The 19342-nt window shown below is 42.2% G+C and overlaps 1 protein-coding gene across 3 annotated transcripts in view; it reads left to right on the top strand.

Annotated features, from left to right (window-relative positions):
- PRKCE (protein kinase C epsilon) overlaps nt 1-19342 on the top strand; it is a 483682-nt gene that overhangs the window by 436136 nt on the left and 28204 nt on the right. For all 3 annotated transcript variants that reach the window (XM_073553989.1, XM_073553990.1, XM_073553991.1), the window contains 2 exons: nt 4392-4530; nt 13102-13290. In XM_073553989.1, coding sequence (XP_073410090.1) covers nt 4392-4530; nt 13102-13290 — 328 coding nt within the window. The remainder of the gene's footprint in view (nt 1-4391; nt 4531-13101; nt 13291-19342) is intronic.

Raw genomic sequence — 19342 nt, 5'->3', positions numbered from 1 at the left:
TCCAGGTTATTCCAAGTTTCAGATTTTTTTCTTGTTGGAGTGTCTCTCACAGTAAATAGCTGGGTGGGAGGTCTGTATGTACCGAAGCTGCTTTCATGAATCAGCACAGCTTCTATATTTACTCCTAATGTTCTTTTTATCCAGTGTACATCTTATTTTTTGTCACTTTGGAGATACGTTCTTCATCTTCACTGCAGATCTGCAATCTCAGACACTGGGAGCAGGCAGGATAAAGCAGAGCTATCACAACCAGGATCAGGAGCTCTGACAAATTTGTAACAATTTTGCTGATTACTCAGCTAGGTTAAGAATTTATAGAAGCAAAATAGTAGAAACATTTTAATGGAGTCTATTTAAAAAGTGGCTTAGTGTTTTTTTTTACTTTTGGGAAACCCCTGTATCCAGGATGCAGTTTGCTATAAAACAAACTGCACTTTACTTACCCTCCCAGGATCCAGGGCTGAGTTTCCGCCACTGCTCCCGGTGTCTGCAGCGCTGACATGACGCCATCACCACTGCCGCTAATAACTTTGCTTACAGCAACGGGTGATTTCAACTTTGGCAAAATAGCTCAGTTTTTTGGCTGCATTGCTGTTGAATTAATATTAATGCTGTAGACAATATTGGACCCAGGGAGGGGGAGAAATTCTTGGTTTATTTTTCTTTAAACAAGCTGCATCGGATATAAGTTAGATTTTGCAAGTTTGCTTTTTCAGATGTGGCATGTCCCTTTTAGAAAAGTTCAAAGATTAGGTAATGATGAAAAATAAAAATAAAAAATTGTCATTACTAAGGCTATGTGCACACGTATGCAGAAAATTTCTGCATGAAAATCGGACTCCTTCCCAGAAAACCCGTGGTTTTTTTCTGCGCGTTTTTGCCGTGATTTTTTTGCGCGTTTTTGCCTCAATTTTTTCCGGAGCGTCCCCAGACGCATAGAAAATAGCCAGAAATGCGGAATTTACCGCAAAATTAATGAGCATGCTGCGTTTTTTACCGCAAAGCATTTTTTCGCGGTAAAAAAACGCATCAATATGCACAAAAAGTGCAAAATGCATTCAAATGAATGGGAAGCTTCTTTTAGGCGTTTTTTGAGCGGATTTTTTGGTAAAAAAGCACTGTGAACACAACCTTACTCTGAACCTCCTACTCTTTTATCTCTCTGGTGGTTCTTGTTGGTCCTCCAGTGATAACAACCCATCTATCAACTTCAGAGCTAGCAGGGGATTGAAGGGGAAAGTATTGTTTATTTCTTTGTTTTATGATATTCCTGTCTTCCCTGTGTCTGCCGCTTGAATTTTCTACTTTGAAATGATCTTTGGTATGGGTTAATCATAGATGGGTCATGAGCCACAAAGTATATTGTCATTTAAAGAGGACCTGTCATTTTCCATAAACATGTAATTAACTTAGCAGGTGTAAATGCCGCTGTTCTCCTGAATCTGGCAATGTTTTTATTTTGTTCCTGTGCCTCTGCATTCCTGAGATATGGCCCCTTTTTCCATGTATGTAAATTATTCAGGGGGGCGTGGTCCTCATGAAGACTCCCCTAGAGAAGAGGTGAGGACTGCAACCCCTTGGGTAAGAAAAGTAGATTTACATACAGGGAAGAGGGAGTTATATCTCAGGAATGGAGAGGCGCAGGAAAAAAAGGAAAAAAACGCTAAATTCAGGAGAACAGCGGTGTTTACAACAGGTAAAAAAAAATACATATTGATGGCAAGGTAAAGGCCCCCTTTAATTAATGTTAGTCCAGTATTTCAGAAAATATACCCATGACTCTGTGTATTAAAGTGGTATTCTCAGCTTTTTAGCTCTTTTTAATTGGTGGTTGTTCGTTCCTAAAGGCCAAACGATTATGAATTGATGTCATATCCTAGCAATATGCCAGTACTTTGTAAGATGGTAATGTCTATTTGTTCTTGACGTCTAATTTAAGCCATTATGGCAGTAGATTAGCGATCAGGAACGGATACAGAAGAGGGCCGCTGGGAAAGAACAATATATGGGTTGGTGATGTCTATTATCTCATCATAATGCATATTTCCACCTGCTGTAGAAGTGCCACTGGCCCCTTTACCTCTCGGGCCCCAGTGCGACTGCGCAGGTTGCACCAATGGTATGTCCCACCTCTGATTACTATGTAATATGTAGTACCAGGAGTGCTTCCTTCAAGAATAAATGGCTTGTTTTTGGTGGGGTCCATTAAAGCTGCCCTCCATGCTCCATATAACATTAGTTTTATATATAGGAAAAAAGCTGACTGCACTAAAATGAAATTTTAAAATAAAATGTGATTGCCAGTAATCGGTGCAGAGTTAGTGGTAGAGGACTTGGCTACATAGAAATGAAAGCTGCTCCAGTTAAAGGTTGTAATTGAAAATTCATATGGATACATCTATATATTAAAAGGCAAAGGAAGTTCTAACACGCGGAGGTCGGTGTGCTTCATGGTACTGATATAGTCCGTGTGAGTAGGAATTTAGCAAACTAAAACGGCAATGCACTGAATGTCCAGTAGGAGGCACTGTGATGGTTAATGCTATAGTCTCCTTATAATAAACTAGTTTTTGTATTCTGGAGTCACCAAAACATTGCATTTGCTAGAAAAATATCACTATGTAGTAGCTGAAAGTGTGAGGTTGAGGAAATGCCATACATGGCTGCTGTAGGGTAATAACAGTAGGGTATTTTTTTGGAAAGCCAAACCAGTAAAGGGAGCAATTCCAATAAAGACCTTCCCTAGAGTTGCACTTTCAGGGCTGTGTGCATGCAGAGATTTTGAGATTTTTTTTTAAGGCTTTGAAAGATTAATGGAAACTGCTTTAGTTAATGCTCCTTCATTAGAAGGGGTGGGGGTTGATGATTTTCTTTTTTTATTATTAATATTATTATTACTGTTATTATTGTTATGAAGCATGTTGGAAAAGTTTTTTCTGGAAGTGTTTTATAGCGTTTTAATTGGACAGTGCCTAGTTTGGGGCAGGTCCCATCAGGAGCTAATTCAAAGAAGTGACTTGCACTTTCTATTCTCCTACCAGGCTTTTTTTTTTCAAAACCTAAAGGAAAAGAAAAAAAAATACTTAAAACACTTAATATATGATGAGCAAAGTGAATTTACAATAGAAATAGAGCTTTTCAAGTATTTTTAAGCATTTTTTTCAGGCCTTTTTTGGGATCTTCTCAAAATTTTAAAATAAAACACTTGTGTGCACATAGCCAAAAGATCATTGCCTCTTACAATGTTTTTCAAAAGTCTATTCAACTTCTTCACAGTTATACCTGTTTTTGGGAAGTTTGGGTGACAAATGACAAAGAGCAGTATTAGGCCACGCTCACACGTTCAGTATTTGATCAGTATTTGTCATACAAACCCTACATCCCTGTATAACTAGGAGATGTGACCTTAGAAATGCTGGGTGACAACCCCTTGGGGTGCAGAAATGGTTGATGTACAGTTTTTTTGTAGTCAACATTCCCAGAAATCGTTATGTGAAGCTCAATTTTGCTGTATTTTTTTAAATCTGGATACAGGATATGAGAAATGTCTGATACGGAGGCATTTGGGTCTGGAGTTTGTGTAATTAGGCACATCGACAAGTTTCGTAGTGGGAAATGAACTATGGCGGCAGGTGTCCCTTTCACTGGCTCCTCGGCACTGGCTGATACTGTAGGACTGTGCTCTGCTAAAGACCCGGCTTTGAGACGATCACACAAAAAAGCCAATGTGTTCTGTCTCATCATTTCTGCATTTACTCGGGCACAAAAGGTCAAATCATTAACCAGCTTCCGATTTGCCAAGAAATAGGACCCTGAAGTCCTCAGACATAGCTAATGTTAAAGCCTCCGGTCATGTGTACGGAAGACGACATGGGGTTACGGCATTTACTGTGTCACATAAAAGTTTTTATTTCATGACATGTAACTCACCCCTGATGATGGGGCTGCAAGACACAGGCTCGGACCGGCCCACCGGAGAACAGGTCAATCTCCCGGTGGGCCCCTGCGCAGGAGTAAGTCACTTATCCCCCAACATCAGCAGTAGTTTCCCAATACATTTGATTCACTATGTACAGACAAATGCATCAGTCACCTAAGAAACTACCTAGCTTATTATTATATAGAAACAGGTAAAATTATGAAAGAGGGAAATGTAATATCTGCATATAGCAGGGGAATGTTACAAAACAAAATTCTAAAAAACACAACAACCCATGATCCAGAATTGTTATTTTATAGGAAATACAATCAGCCAATTGAGGTCAGACAATGGTTCCTTCCTTAATTACACTAAACTATGTATTATACACTTAAAAAACTAAAAGCCTACTAGATGTATGTGTGAGTATTTCATAGCTGAATGTAAAACATTATTAATATTCCTTTTCCAGGGATCTTAAACTGGACAATATACTTCTGGATGCAGAAGGACACTGTAAACTGGCGGACTTTGGGATGTGCAAAGAGGGAATTCTGAATGGCGTAACTACAACGACCTTCTGCGGTACGCCAGACTACATCGCTCCCGAGGTAGGTAGTGATCACATGAAAACGAGAGAATTAACAAAGGCTATTCATAAAGGCGTGCATCCTCGTTTTTCTTCTGGAATTTTAAATATAGCCTAGTGGTTCCATCAGTATTACACAGGTATTCCTCCCCGGAGCATTGCTTGAAACTGTAACACGTCCCGTGGCTCCTTGATGTATTTGCAAGTTGTTGGACGGCTCAGTGCTCACTAGTGCATCATCTTGGTGATTGTCTTAGCACATTAAATCTAGAGTCGATGTCGTATACATACTACCGCGCACTTTTCCTTAGGGTTCCAATCACCTGTCAGAGGCCAAAACTGTGTCCTTTTGACCATCATCCAGCAGCCAGCTTATAGACATTGGTGTATCTTTTCTTTATGGTATAGAATAATGTAGTGGAATATGCTGCTCTATGCAAAGGTGTAAAATAATGAAAAAAACATATGCTTTATTTCTAATGGGAATCCTATAAGCCTCCTATCTCACTGTATGCCTGTGTAGCAGCCTTCTGTCGTAAGTATACATTGAGTGCTTCTCCTGATGTATACCTCCTACAATATATGTAGAAAAGTATTGGGATACACATCTTAATCATTCAATTCAGGCTTTTCCTTCAACCCCCGATGTATATCATCTCATCCCCCAGTAAATAACATCCAGCCACTCGCACCCCCCCCCCGGTGCATAACTTTCAACCCTTCACCCCCCAGTGTATAACATCTGGCCCCTCAAGACTAGTGTATAACATCCTGCCCCTGGCCCCAAGTGAATAACATCTGGCCCCCTGTTATGATTGAGTCACCGTAGGAGGCAAAAATAGAAATGCTAGCTAAGTCCAGAAAACCAAAGAAGTTGGCAGCTATCAGATTGCAGACCCCTGAACCTATCAACACAACTAGCAGTAGCCGTGGGGGGCTCCTACGATGCCCTAGGCCCCTCGATCACAGCCGGAGGACTACATAGCCTAAAGACAGAAAGGGAAATCTATACTGCCCCAGAGCAGACTCCAAAGCAAAAGGCAGCCCCCCACATATAATGACGATGAAGCAAGAAGAAAGAACAAAACACAGACAGAAAGATAGACTGAGCAAAGATGGGGCCCACGCTAGCTTAGATAGGAAAGGACAGGAAGGCTGCTGTCTGCAATCCGTGAAAAACCCTATGAAAATAAGAGCCAACAAACTGACAGTAAAAAAGGCCCTGAAGACGCTAGGCTTCAAAAAAGCTATGTCAGTACTCAGGAAAATTCTGAAGACAGAGCAACAGGCAAAAGGAGATTCAGCTCACCCCAGCAGGGAATGGCAGAATCCAGAAAAGCAAGAAAAACAAAACACTAATGCAAAAAGGCAAAGCAGAAATCTTAGCTTTAGATGAGCAGGAATCAGACTGGTTTCCTAGAAGTCCACAGAGAAATCACCCGCAGGCCAGAAGGGCGTCGGCAGCCTTATATCCAGTCATTAACTCCACTCAGCCAGTCATCATCATCAGCCCCAGGTGTTTGACAATCAGGCTCACTACCTTTCTTCACCAGAAGAGGGAATTCCTCGGGCCTCAGTAGTGAAGGGGAAAATGAACTCACAACAGTACCTCCCCCTTGAGGAGGGGTCACCGAACCCTCAACCACGCCACCAGGGCGATCAGGGTGAGCCCGATGAAAGGCACGCACCAATCTTTTGGCATGAATATCAGAGGCAGAGACCCAGGAATTATCCTCCTGACCATAACCCTTCCACTTAACCAAATACTGGAGTCTCCGTCTAGCCAGACGGGAATCCAGTACTTTCTCTACCTCATATTCCATGTTACCTTCAACCAATACAGGGTCTGGAGGTGCAACCCCCGGAACAACAGGTTCAACAAACCTCTTCAACAAAGATTTATGGAACACATTATGGATTTTAAATGTGACAGGAAGAGCCAAACGAAAAGAGACCGGATTAATAATCTCCAAAATCTTGTAAGGTCCAGTAAATCTAGGCTTAAACTTAGGAGAAGCCACCTTCATAGCAATAATTTTTGATGATAACCACAACATATCACCAACCTTAAATTGGGGACCAATGGTCCTATGTCGGTTGGAAAACCGCTGGGCCTTTTCCTGGGAGAGAGATAACTTATCCACCACTTGGTCCCAGATCTGGTGCATTCTCTCCACCACAGTGTCAACCCCTGGGCAGGCAGAGGGCTCCACCTGCCCTGAAGAAAATCGAGGATGAAACCCAAAGTTACAAAAAAAAGGAGACATCAAAGTGGCAGAACTAGCTCTATTATTTAAAGCAAATTCGGCCAAGGGCAAAAATGAATCCCAATCATCCTGACCAGCAGAAATAAAACATCTCAAATATGACTCCAAGGTCTGGTTTGTTCTCTCTGTCTGCCCATTGGTCTGAGGGTGAAAAGCAGAGGAGAAGGACAACTGAATTCCCAGCTTGGAACAGAAAGTTCTCCAAAATCTAGACACAAACTGGACTCCTCTGTCAGATACAATGTTCTCAGGAATCCCGTGCAAGCGAACCACCTGTTGTAAAAACAGGGGCACCAATTCAGAGGAAGACGGCAACTTAGGGAGTGGTACAAGATGAACCATCTTAGAGAACCTATCACAAATCACCCAAATAACAGTCATCCTTTGAGAGACAGGCATATCAGAGATGAAATCCATTGAAATATGGGTCCATGGCCTCTTGGGGACAGGCAAAGGCATCAACAACCCACTAGAGCGAGAACACGATGTAGACCGGGAGCACGTCCCACAGGACTGCACAAAATTCCTGACATCACGAGACAAGGAGGGCCACCAAAAAGACCGACTCACCAGATCTCTAGTACCAAAAATACCTGGATGACCAGCCAAAGCAGAGCAATGAACTTCAGACATCACTCTATTCTTCCACTGGTCAGGAACATACAATTTTCCACTGGGACAACGCTCAGGTTTGTCCTCCTGGAACTCTTCCAGGGCACGTCTCAAATCGGACGAGATGGCAGAAAGAACTACCCCTTCGCCTAAGATGGTAGCAGGCTTGGTCACCACAGGAGAATCAGCAAAGAAGCTCCTAGAGAGGGCGTCAGCCTTGACATTCTTAGTTCCAGGAAGAAAAGAAACCACAAAATTAAAACATGTAAAAAACAAGGCCCACCTAGCCTGTCTAGGGTTCAAGCGCTTAGCCGACTCTAGGTAAATCAAATTCTTGTGGTCAGTGAGGACCACGACTTGATGTTTAGCTCCCTCCAACCAATGTCTCCACTCCTCAAATGCCCATTTCATGGCTAACAGTTCCCGATTCCCCACATCATAGTTACGTTCAGATGGCGAGAACTTTCAGGAAAAGAAAGCACAGGGATTCATTTTAGATGTTACAGGATCCTTTTGGGACAAAACAGCTCCTGCACCAATCTCAGAAGCATCCACCTCTACCTGGAACGGAAGTGAGACATCAGGTTGCCGCAAAACCGGGGCGGAGGTGAATCTTCGCTTCAGCTCCTGAAAGGAAGAAACAGCCTCCGGAGACCAATTTAACACATCAGCACCCTTCTTAGTCAAATCAGTCAATGGCTTGGCAATACTAGAAAATGTTGCTATAAATTTCCGATAAAAATTAGCAAAACCCAAAAACTTCTGGAGGGCCTTCAAAGAAGTGGGCTGAACCCAATCGTAAATGGCCTGTACCTTGGCCGGGTCCATTTCAATAGTTGACGGGGACAAAATAATTCCCAAAAAAGAAATCCTCTGTACTCCAAAAAGGCATTTAGATCCTTTGACATACAGGGAATTCTCCCTCAAGATCCGGAACACAGTCCGAATATGTTCCACATGAGAATCCCAATCCTTGGAGAAGATCAAAATATCATCCAGATAGATAATCAAAAATTTATCGACAAAATCTCGGAAAATATCGTTCATGAAGCACTGGAAGACAGAAGGGGCATTAGTGAGCCCAAAAGGCATCACCAGGTACTCAAAATGTCCCTCCGGAGTATTAAACGCCGTCTTCCATTCATCCCCATGCTTAATGCGAATAAGATTATACGCCTCCCTGAGGTCAAGCTTGGTAAACCAGCAAGCACCTTTAACTCTGGAGAATAGATCAGAAATCAGGGGTAACGGATACTGATATTTAACAGTAATTTTGTTGAGAGCACGATAATCAATACAAGGTCTTAATGATCCATCCTTTTTGGCTACAAAAAAAAAACCGGCACCTAAGGGTGACAAGGATGGTCTAATATGACCCTTCTCCAACGCCTCCTTAATATAGGATCGCATAGCCTCGTGCTCGGGTACAGATAAATTGAAGAGCCGACCCTTGGGAAATTTACACCCCGGGCTCAGTTCAATAGCACAGTCATAACTCCTATGAGGAGGCAGAGACGCAGACTCATTCTCACTAAATACATCATAAAAGTCCGCCAAATAATCAGGAACATCATGCGACTGAGGAGAGATGGAAAACATCGGAGCCTCACTAAAGGCACACCGACAACCCCAACTCACCGCAGACACAGATTTCCAATCCAAAGCTGGATTATGAATTTGTAACCAGGGAAACCCCAGAACAATAGTATCATGCAGATTATGTAACACCAAAAACCTGCAATTTTCTTGATGGTCTGGGGCGACCCGCATTACCACCTGGGTCCAAAACTGAGGTTTATTTTTAGCCAAAGGAGTAGCATCAATCCCCCTCAAAGGGATAGGCATCTGCAGAGGTGTCATCGGAAATCCACAACGTTTAGCAAAATCCAAGTCCATTAGGTTTAGAGCTGCTCCCGAATCCACAAAAGCCTTGGCGGAAAATGTGGACAGGGAGCAGATCAGAGTAATAGCCAGAAGAAACTTAGGTTGAACACCACCAACAGAAAACGTGTGTGCAAAGCGTTTCTCGCGTTTAGGACAGACAGAAATAATATGCGAGGCATCTCCACAGAAAGAACACAACTTATTACGCCTTCTGAACTCCTGACGCTGCTCTCTGGAAAAAACTCTATCACATTGCATAGGTTCAGACATCTGTTCAACAGGTGGCAACACCTCTCGTGCAGCTCTGCGTTCGCGTAAACGCCGATCAACCTGAATGGCTAAAGACATAGAATCGTCAAGACCAGAGGGAACAGGAAATCCCACCATAGTATCTTTTACGGCTTCTGACAACCCCTTCCGAAAGAGAGCAGCCAAGGCATTATCATTCCAGGTAGTAAGTACTGCCCACTTTCGGAATTTTTGACAGTACAATTCTGCAGAATCACAACCCTGGCTCAATGCCAGCAGGGTCTTTTCAGCCTGATCAATGGCATTAGGTTCGTCATACAACAACCCCAAGGCCTGAAAAAATGCGTTCACATTAGTCCGAATAGGATCATCTGGTTTCAAAGAAAACGCCCAATCCTGGGGATTGCCACGCAGCAAAGAGATGACAATTTTAACCTGCTGCGCGGAGCTCCCTGACGAGTTAGGCTTCAAGGCAAAAAATAATTTACAATTATTTTTGAAATTCAAAAATTTAGACCAATCCCCAAAAAATACATCAGGTGTAGGAATCTTTGGTTCAGCAGCATGTGAATGAGCAAGGTAGGCGGAAATTCCCCGCACTTCCGCAGCGAGCTGCTCCACACGATCAGACAATTGCTTTATCTCCATTGAGAGAAAAAAAATTCCCCCTACGGCCTCAGAGATATAGAGGAAAAAATATACACACTTTTTTTTTTTTATACAATTCTTTCCTGCTATTGAGTACCCTAGAATCTGCGGTATGGCGGGTGATTCTGTTATGATTGAGTCACCGTAGGAGGCAAAAATAGAAATTCTAGCTAAGTCCAGAAAACCAGAGAAGTTGGCAGCTGTCGGATTGCAGACCCCTGAACCTATCAACACAACTAGCAGTAGCCGGGGGGGGCTCCTACGATGCCCTAGGCCCCTCGATCACAGCCGGAGGACTACATAGCCTAAAGACAGAAAGGGAAATCTAAACTGCCCCAGAGCAGACCCCAAAGCAAAAGGCAGCCCCCCACATATAATGACGGTGAAGCAAGAAGAAAGAACAAAACACAGGCAGAAAGATAGACTGAGCAAAGATGGGGCCCACGCTAGCTTAGATAGGAAAGGACAGGAAGGCTGCTGTCTGCAATCCGTGAAAAACCCTATGAAAATAAGAGCCAACAAACTGACAGTAAAAAAGGCCCTGAAGACGCTAGGCTTCAAAAAAGCTATGTCAGTACTCAGGAAAATTCTGAAGACAGAGCAACAGGCATAAGGAGATTCAGCTCACCCCAGCAGGGAATGGCAGAATCCAGAAAAGCAAGAAAAACAAAACACTAATGCAAAAAGGCAAAGCAGAAATCTTAGCTTTAGATGAGCAGGAATCAGACTGGTTTCCTAGAAGTCCACAGAGAAATCACCCGCAGGCCAGAAGGGCGTTGGCAGCCTTATATCCAGTCATTAACTCCACTCAGCCAGTCATCATCATCAGCCCCAGGTGTTTGACAATCAGGCTCACTACCTTTCTTCACCAGAAGAGGGAGTTCCTCAGGCCTCAGTAGTGAAGGGGAAAATGAACTCACAACAGCCCCCGGTGTATAACTTCTGACCCCTCACCCCCAGTGTATAACATCCTGCCCCGTGTCCCCAGTGAATAACATCCAGCCAATCGCCCCTAGTGTATAACATCCAGCCCTTCACCACAGTGTTTAAAATCTGCCCCTTCTCCCCAAGGGTATAACATCCTGCTCCTTGTCCCCAGTGAATAACATCCAGCCACTCGCCCCTCCCCCCAGTGCATAACATTCTGTCTTTCAGGCCTGGTGTATAACATCTGGTCCTTCACACCCTGTACATAACATCCTGCCCCTCGCCCCAAGTGTATAACATCTGGCCCCTCACACCCAGTACATAACATCCTGCCCCTCACCCTAAGTGTATAACATCTGGTCCTTCACACCCTGTACTTAACATCCTGCCCCTTACCCCAAGTGTATAACATCTGGCCCCTCACACCCAGTACATAACATCCTGCCCCTCACACCCAGTACATAACATCCTGCCCCTCGTCCCAAGTGTATAGCATCCTGCTCCTTGTCCCGAGTGAATAACATCCAGTCACTCGCCCCTCTGTGCATAATATTCGGCATTTCATCCCCAGTGTATAACATCCGGCCACTCGCCCCCTGGTGTAAAACATTTGGCCCCTCACCCCGGTGTATAACATCCAGCCCCTCACACCTAATGAATAACATTCGGCCCCTTGCCCCTGGTGTATAAAATCCACCCTTCTCCCCTGGTGAATTAAATGATAGCTGAAGAGCAGAGGGCATAAAAGTCACCAACGGCCGGTTGACTCTATAACTGTAGAGTCAACACATCCTCTGATATTAACATAAGCGCAAAAACTGTGCTCCACTATGAGCTTCATGGCATGGGTATCAATGGTCGGGCAGCTGCATGCATGGTTGGCCTTGACCTGTTAATTCCCAGTGAAGGTAAAACTTAATGTTTCAGCACAAGACAATTTGGACAATGGTATCTTTCAACTTTCTGGGAACAATTTGGGGAAGGCCTTTTTCTGTTCTGCATGATTTTGCGCAGTGCACAAAACAGGGTCTATAAATACATGGTTGTGGGAAATAGTATAGAAGAGCATGACCGCCGTACAGAGCCCTGATCTCAACTTTATTGAGCAGCTTTGAGATGAACTAGAATGGAGATTGTGGGCTTGTCCTCTCCTCTAACATCAATGTCTGACCTCACAAATGCTCTTCTGGATGAACGGACAAAAATTCCCTCAGACACCTCCAAAATCTTGTCGAAAACCTTCCCAGAAGAATAAAAGCTGTTTTAGCTGCAAAGTAGCCTACTCTGTGTTATTAATGAATGTGGAATGGGAGGTCATAAAAGCTCTTGTAGGTGTAATGTGTAGGTGTCCCAATACGTGTGTTCATATAGTGCATGCAGGCACCTACGTATGTGATATGAGCATTAGTCCATTACTGTGACCTAATATATTGGAGGGAACCATCAGGTTGGATAATTGTATTAACTTGCAGACATAGGGTTAATATTCAGGTTAATAGTGTTGGGAAGGTACCCAGCCACCATACTGAAAGTGTGGCACCCGTAAGAAAATGAACTTTGTTTCTCCCGGTTCCCAGTTAGCCAGGCGTACCGGCACGGCTACAGTCACTAATCACAACACTGTTGGAGTCCACTGATCAAAACTACTAAGGGAGAATCAGAAGGCTTATGTTTATCTTTGAGGTGTAGAAAATATTTGGGTCTGTCAAAAATTCTGCTCAAGTTTGTTGATAAACTGAACCCTTCCACCCCTTCTCATGAGCAATCATTGGATACTCATCAATTCACAACATATTAAAAAATTTTTGTAAAAGTTTTGTTATGGTTAGAAAATGTCCAGCATTTTGATTGAAGGTCTGGATCCATTATCTATGTTGGTATGAGCAGACCACATGAGGTCTTCTGCATCAAACATTTTTGCATTGCCTTTACCACCACTTCTGAACTTACGTAGAGATGTTTAAGTATCTCATCTGAAAGTTATCATGTTAATATGCTTGTTCTAGATATTACAGGAATTAGAATATGGGCCCTCGGTGGACTGGTGGGCACTGGGCGTCTTGATGTATGAGATGATGGCGGGTCAACCACCTTTCGAGGCTGACAATGAAGATGACCTCTTCGAATCCATCCTGCACGATGATGTCCTGTACCCTGTGTGGCTCAGTAAGGAAGCTGTCAGCATATTGAAAGCTGTAAGTCTCAAATTACCATTTATTTTTTTTTCGTATTATTACTTTTTTTTCCCAAAAAACTGAAATTGACTAATGGAGAACAGTCACCCTCTGGGAGTTCACATGCAGTTCATAGTGGCACTGGTTGGATAATGGAGCCTGGGATAAATTACACTCCTTGTGGGAAAAGAACATAATGTTTGTGTTCTCTGACGTTGTATGAAGTATAAACCAGAGAGCTGAAGACTTGTACTAAACAAGGAAAGTCTGCAGAGCAGATATGCGTTACTGTATCTGATGCTTTACAGTTCGTGGTGAGCCGGTCCTGTGCCCGATGACAGGACTGAAATACAGAGAATGGGTTAAAATAAATAAATTTTATTCATTGTACAGAGTATAATTTTACAATATGTTATAGTCCCTAGAAATGTGCAATGTGCAAAAAATGTTCTCCAACCTATCATACCAACTTCTTGTAGACATCTGTGAAGAAGCAGAAGACATAACTAGAAACTCCTGGGCAGAAAACAAAATCTGTAACAAGCCACTGCCTACCTGGTGTCTTTTTATATGGTCTGATGTAAATATTCACGTACATGGACCAAGTTTAGGAGCCGATCTCACTCAATACTTCGGGTAGCGGCTGTGCTATACCACCTGCACCAGCCTCTAATAGCAGCAACCGGAGCTATCTCAGATCACTGCCTTTGAACCATTTAGATTCTGCTGTCAATCTCTGAAGGCATCATTTAAACGGTTGCACACCCGATTGGACACTCAACGTTCTCCTGTGACATAATCTCAGGGTGTCAATGTGTCACCCTGTCCATTTGGGGGTCATCAGAAGACCCTTGTTGCTGCCATCTTTGTACAAACATGAAGCAGAGCCACAGCCTGGTCTTCATTGGAGATCGTTATTTTGACTTTGTACTGGAGTATTGCAGGATCTACTGCAGCAATCAGACAATTACAAGTTCAGATTCCTTGGGGAAAGTTAGGGGTTAAAAATTAAATCAATGTCATAAAAATATTTTTAAGAAATACTAAAAAAAACAATAAAAAAACATACACCCCTCAATTTCATCAGCTCCCCTGCACAAAAAAATTACACCCACATAGCTCCACAGATGCAAAATTCAAAATGACTACACAAACCAACATTTTTATTTTACAAAGTCCAGAATTTTTTTAACTACTAAAATGTAAAAAAAAAATAAATTATAAGCTTGGGATTACAGTAATGGAACGGATCTTAAGAATCAAATTGTCAGGTTATTTTTACCGCCTACGGAACGACATAAAAACATCTCTAAAAAAGCAATGGAGGAATTGCATGTTTTTTGTCTTCATTTCACGGCACGTTTTACTATTTTTTTTGTACATATTTCAGTATATTGTATAGTTAAGTGAATGATGCCAATCAATATTACAGTACAACTCGTCCCACAAGTAATAAGTCCTCATACGGCTCTGGAGATGGAAAATGAACAAGTTATTGATCTTGGAAAAATGGGAAACAAATGAGAATGCAAAAAAAATAAAAAATGGCTGAGTCCTTAACTGGATAAACCCTAGTATCTGACTTTGAGGCCCATATAGCTGATTTGGCTCAGACATTTACTCTGACCAAATCCATTTAGTGGTGTCCAAATAATCACGGCACTAGTAAATTGTCCTGGTGCAAGAAGGGCTCAAAGACACCAGTTTTAATAGTGGAACTAACTAGATGGGTTCATTGGGGCCTTGGACTTTCTTAGTAAATCATCAGCAAGATTTAATAAGCAAATTGTGGATCACATGGTGTACAAAATGTATTGTTTTAGACACATTCACAACTAAGAAAGTTACTTTACAAAAATGGCATTGATGCAAGAAATATACTAATTTTTGGGAGCAAAATTCTAAGAAAATACCTTCTTCAGGTCTCGAAATGGAGATGGTTGGCTGATAGGTGTTTGTCTAACTCTCCATTTTGCCACTGCGAAGAAGCAGTAATCTGAAATTGCTGCATTATTGATCGTCATATCTAGCGGTGAGATCACACGGGTGGCTAAAATTTGCTAGTGGGTTACAGTTAAGGCTCATGCACACAACCGAATTTGTCATACGTGTACACTCGTACCTGTGATATTCTATGGGGATGTGTATATGACCGAGTGGTCCGCGGAAAAAAAATGACCGATTGTGAGTCGAGGGGTAGGATCAAAAGTCTCTCTAGATCCGTAAAAATAATAACATAACAGCACTCGAATGGCGTTCTCTGATCAGAGTGATTGGTCCGTTTTTCTCGTATGTAGAGAAAGAATGTCAGGGCTGAGTACAGTTTTCATCAGGATCATGGGGACATTGACCTTTACACCAGACTGCGGTTTTCATTTCATTTTCCACTACTTCATCATTTACTTCTGATGTTTTTCTGAAAATTGGTTTATTTGGTCAAAATCTGCATCTATTTATTTCATGCCACATCAAATAATAGGAACGAATGAGAATAAGAAAATACATAAATTTGTCCAGCGTTTTTATTTGGCTTAATCAAGGACAGAAATGACTTATTTAGTAAAAACTTTTCTGTTCCTGGAAATATTTATTTCCTGGCCATAAATCAGAATCCTCACTGGAGTCATTTCCAGCTAATGGATGAATATTATGCCTGTTCCTTGTTATCTTATGAGTCTTTAAGATCTATCTCTCTGTCGTCCCCGTACTCAGGAATGCTCAGCTAAGTGCTCCTGTGTTCTCTATGAGAGAGCTGCTGCCAGACCAGTGTGGCAGCTGCTCTTGTCCAGGAAATGAATTTGCTGCTGAAATTCAACATCATCTTTTGGAGAGGAGTTGGAAGGCTCCCATACACATTAGACTATTGGTCAACTTTAGTCTAATGTGTCTGTTGATGCGGGCCATTGCATAACAAGATGATAATGACCATTTAACCTGTACTGTTAATACATTTTTAGTAGAGGTAAGATTTTCAATAGTAATGTTTAAAAAGAAAGAAAGAGTAAGAAAAAGAAAACAGAGAAAAAAAGAACAAGAAAAAAAAAGAGAGAGAAAAAATACAGAAAGAGAAAGAAAGTAAAAAAAGACGGAAAAAGAGAGAAAGAAAGAAAAAGACAAAAGTAAAAAAGATAAAAAGAAATAAAAAATAGAAAAGTTAACATAGAAAGAGAAAGAAACAGAAAAAATAAAAAGAGAAGAAAAGTAAGAACAAGAGAGAGTTAAAAAAGAAAAGCCTGCTTACAGTATAGTATATTATCAGGAAGAAAGAGAAAGGAAGGAAGGAAAAAAGAGAATGAAAGAAAGTAATAATGCATTAATGAAATAAAGAAAAGCATGCTTTTATCATAAATTATTTTTGCAATCATCCTTAAAAGTTTTAAGTATTTTAATTTTCATACCAGCCCATAGAACATACACAGTAGAACGACGTTTCCTGCTTTATTCAGTTTACTTCCAGTTTTGCTGTGTAGACTGAGGCAGAGTTAGCAGAGTCATTGTCAGGTAGAAGATTATGTGACAGCTCGATTCTACAGCAATAAACTCTATATGTATATTCTCTGCCATTAACTAGTTTAGAAGTCCATGACTTACTGTGGATTGTATTAGTCAATGATCACTCTTCTGTCCATTAACTTAAAACCTTTGCAGCAGATAGAAAGCACATAAAACCTGGGACACGCTCAGTATAGAGGTTGCGGTAGGGTGCTGTGTCCCTTTAATTTGGCAGCTTCCAGGATAGCATTTAAATATAAAGACTAAGGGTACGTGCACACGCTGCGGATTGCAGTGCGGATTTGGCCACGCGGATTTTGTAAAATCCGCAGGTAAATCTGCAGGTCAAAAGACCTGCGGTTTTACCTGCGGATTTCTCTGCGGTTCTGCCCTGCGTTTTTTCATCTCCTCAATGGAGGAGATGGCAAACCGCAGCAGAATCCGCAGAAAGAATTGACATGTCAATTCTTTCTGCGGTTTCAAAACCGCGTGGAAAAATCTGCACCGTCTGCACTGCGGTTTTTAATTCCTATAGGGAATAATGGTACTGTACACCGCAGCAAAAACTGCTGCGGAACCGCAGCAGAATCCGCATCGTGTGCACACACCCTGATAATGAATAATAAATAGGTAAACAAATTACCAAGAATGAAATAAACACCAGGAGAGTAACTAGAGGAGCCACGGCGCCATAGCAAACTTTTGAATGGCTGTCATCAGGAGAGTGCCGCCATCTGATTGCACCTGCGCATGCAGAGTGCTGCAGGAAGACCTGCAGGTGATGAGGGGGGATGGTTCCCATGGGTACCTGGCTTTTCTAGTTTCACCTCTGCTATGTATTATTATTTATGTAATTATTTACACATTAATTATGTATTAGAATTTATTTTTCAACATTACCCTGCCCTCTTGTGATCACGAGCCCCATTGCAGCCGCTATGAATATTACAGTGATAATTCTGTCCCTGATACACACAGTGCAGTATATTTATCAATACTGTTTAATGACTCTACTAATTCCCCCAGAGTGGCAGCAGATATGTGTAAGTATGTCTCTCTCGACAATCTTTAGGAGGATGAACAGGGAATCAGGACTCCTGTTCTCATAATCAGTCGGGTTCTCAGGCCCTAACTATATAGACTTTGTATTCTGTAGATATTAATTTGACAAACCCTTAAAGGGATTTTCTGAGTGCGACATATTAATGATCTAGCCACAAAATAGGTAATCACTATGAGATCGGTGGATGTCCAACACATGTGTATTACCCAACATCAGCTGCTGAACATCGAATGGGGTTGTGCTTTCCTGAATAGAAAGAGCTGGAGGGCACCACTGCACAGGATCACCCGTACATGCTGGTAAATGATAGCCAAAAACAACAAAACAGAAGCATGTACAAAACAGGGATCACCAGACCAATAATGCAAAAATATAGAAATTCTTTATTGTGACACCAAAAACACATTGAGCAATTTTGAAACCATTAAAAGTGCAAGACAAGCTGTAGAGAACATAAAAAAAAAACAAATAGGGTTAAAAGGAGTCCTGCCCAAAGTCCCCACTCAGACAATCTGTAAGAGTTAAAGGTCAATATCCTAACATAATAGCTGAGGACACCCCTCACACACTCCTGAAATAATGCAAAGATCCATGCTGCAAATCCTGCAGGACACAAGAAAAAGATAATGCACAGACACACAATTAAATGCAAGAAATATGTTAATAAATAAAGCAAACGCTATAGAAAGAACATAAAGGGTACTGTGTGATACCTGTGCCTGAACCAGTGTAGAGCCTGCAGAGATCTAATGTAGGCAAATAACGCCAAAGCAGCAAGAGCAGAGTGGTGAGGAGGGCAGAGAACCAAAAGAATGCCTGACGCGTTTCGCCAGGGAACCTGGCTTCATCAGGGGCAAGTGCTTTCCTGCTCCCTTCCAAGTGTTTACATCCAGGCGATCGTCAGATCAAATATCAGCTGATCAGTTAGGGTGCCAGGTGTTGGACCCACATCGATGCTATGGCCAGGACATCTGTGACACTGAGTCACTTCTTATGGACAAGCCGTGAGTCAGGATAGCCAAGGAGTCCAAGGTCATAAATAGAGGAAAGAGACAAAGGCGTAGTCGGGTAACAGTCCAAGGTCAAAAAACAGAAAAAAAAGCAGATCAGAGCAAAGGGGTTAAACAGGCGAATGGTTAGAACGGAGGTACAAGGTCAGGCAACGAAAGATCAAGAAGTAGAACACAAGGAACAGAAGGACAAACCAAACAGAGCTGAATGTACGTCTGTCAGAGGTCTGGGACTAACAAGCCAGCTAAGTAGCATGGCAATCACCTGGGACAATGAAAACCTGGAGACAGCCAGCACCTCCCAATCTGAGATTGGACAGCCGAGCTGTCAGTCAAAGCACCGACAGCTCAGCATGCCCCTGCACCAGACTGGACACTGAGCTGTCAATCAAAGTACTGACAGCTTCAGCATACCCCTGTACCAGATTGGACTGCTGGCCATCTCAGACACACTGAGCGGTGGAATTGTGACATCACCAATATGTTGTGCCCTGACAACCTTTTTAGA

This window comes from Dendrobates tinctorius, unplaced genomic scaffold (assembly GCF_039654945.1).
Source record: "Dendrobates tinctorius isolate UK_male_01 unplaced genomic scaffold, ASM3965494v1 ptg000205l, whole genome shotgun sequence".
Lineage (NCBI taxonomy): Eukaryota > Metazoa > Chordata > Amphibia > Anura > Dendrobatidae > Dendrobates > Dendrobates tinctorius.
Note: the sequence above shows the minus strand (reverse complement) of the source record. Positions and strands in the feature narration are given on the sequence as shown.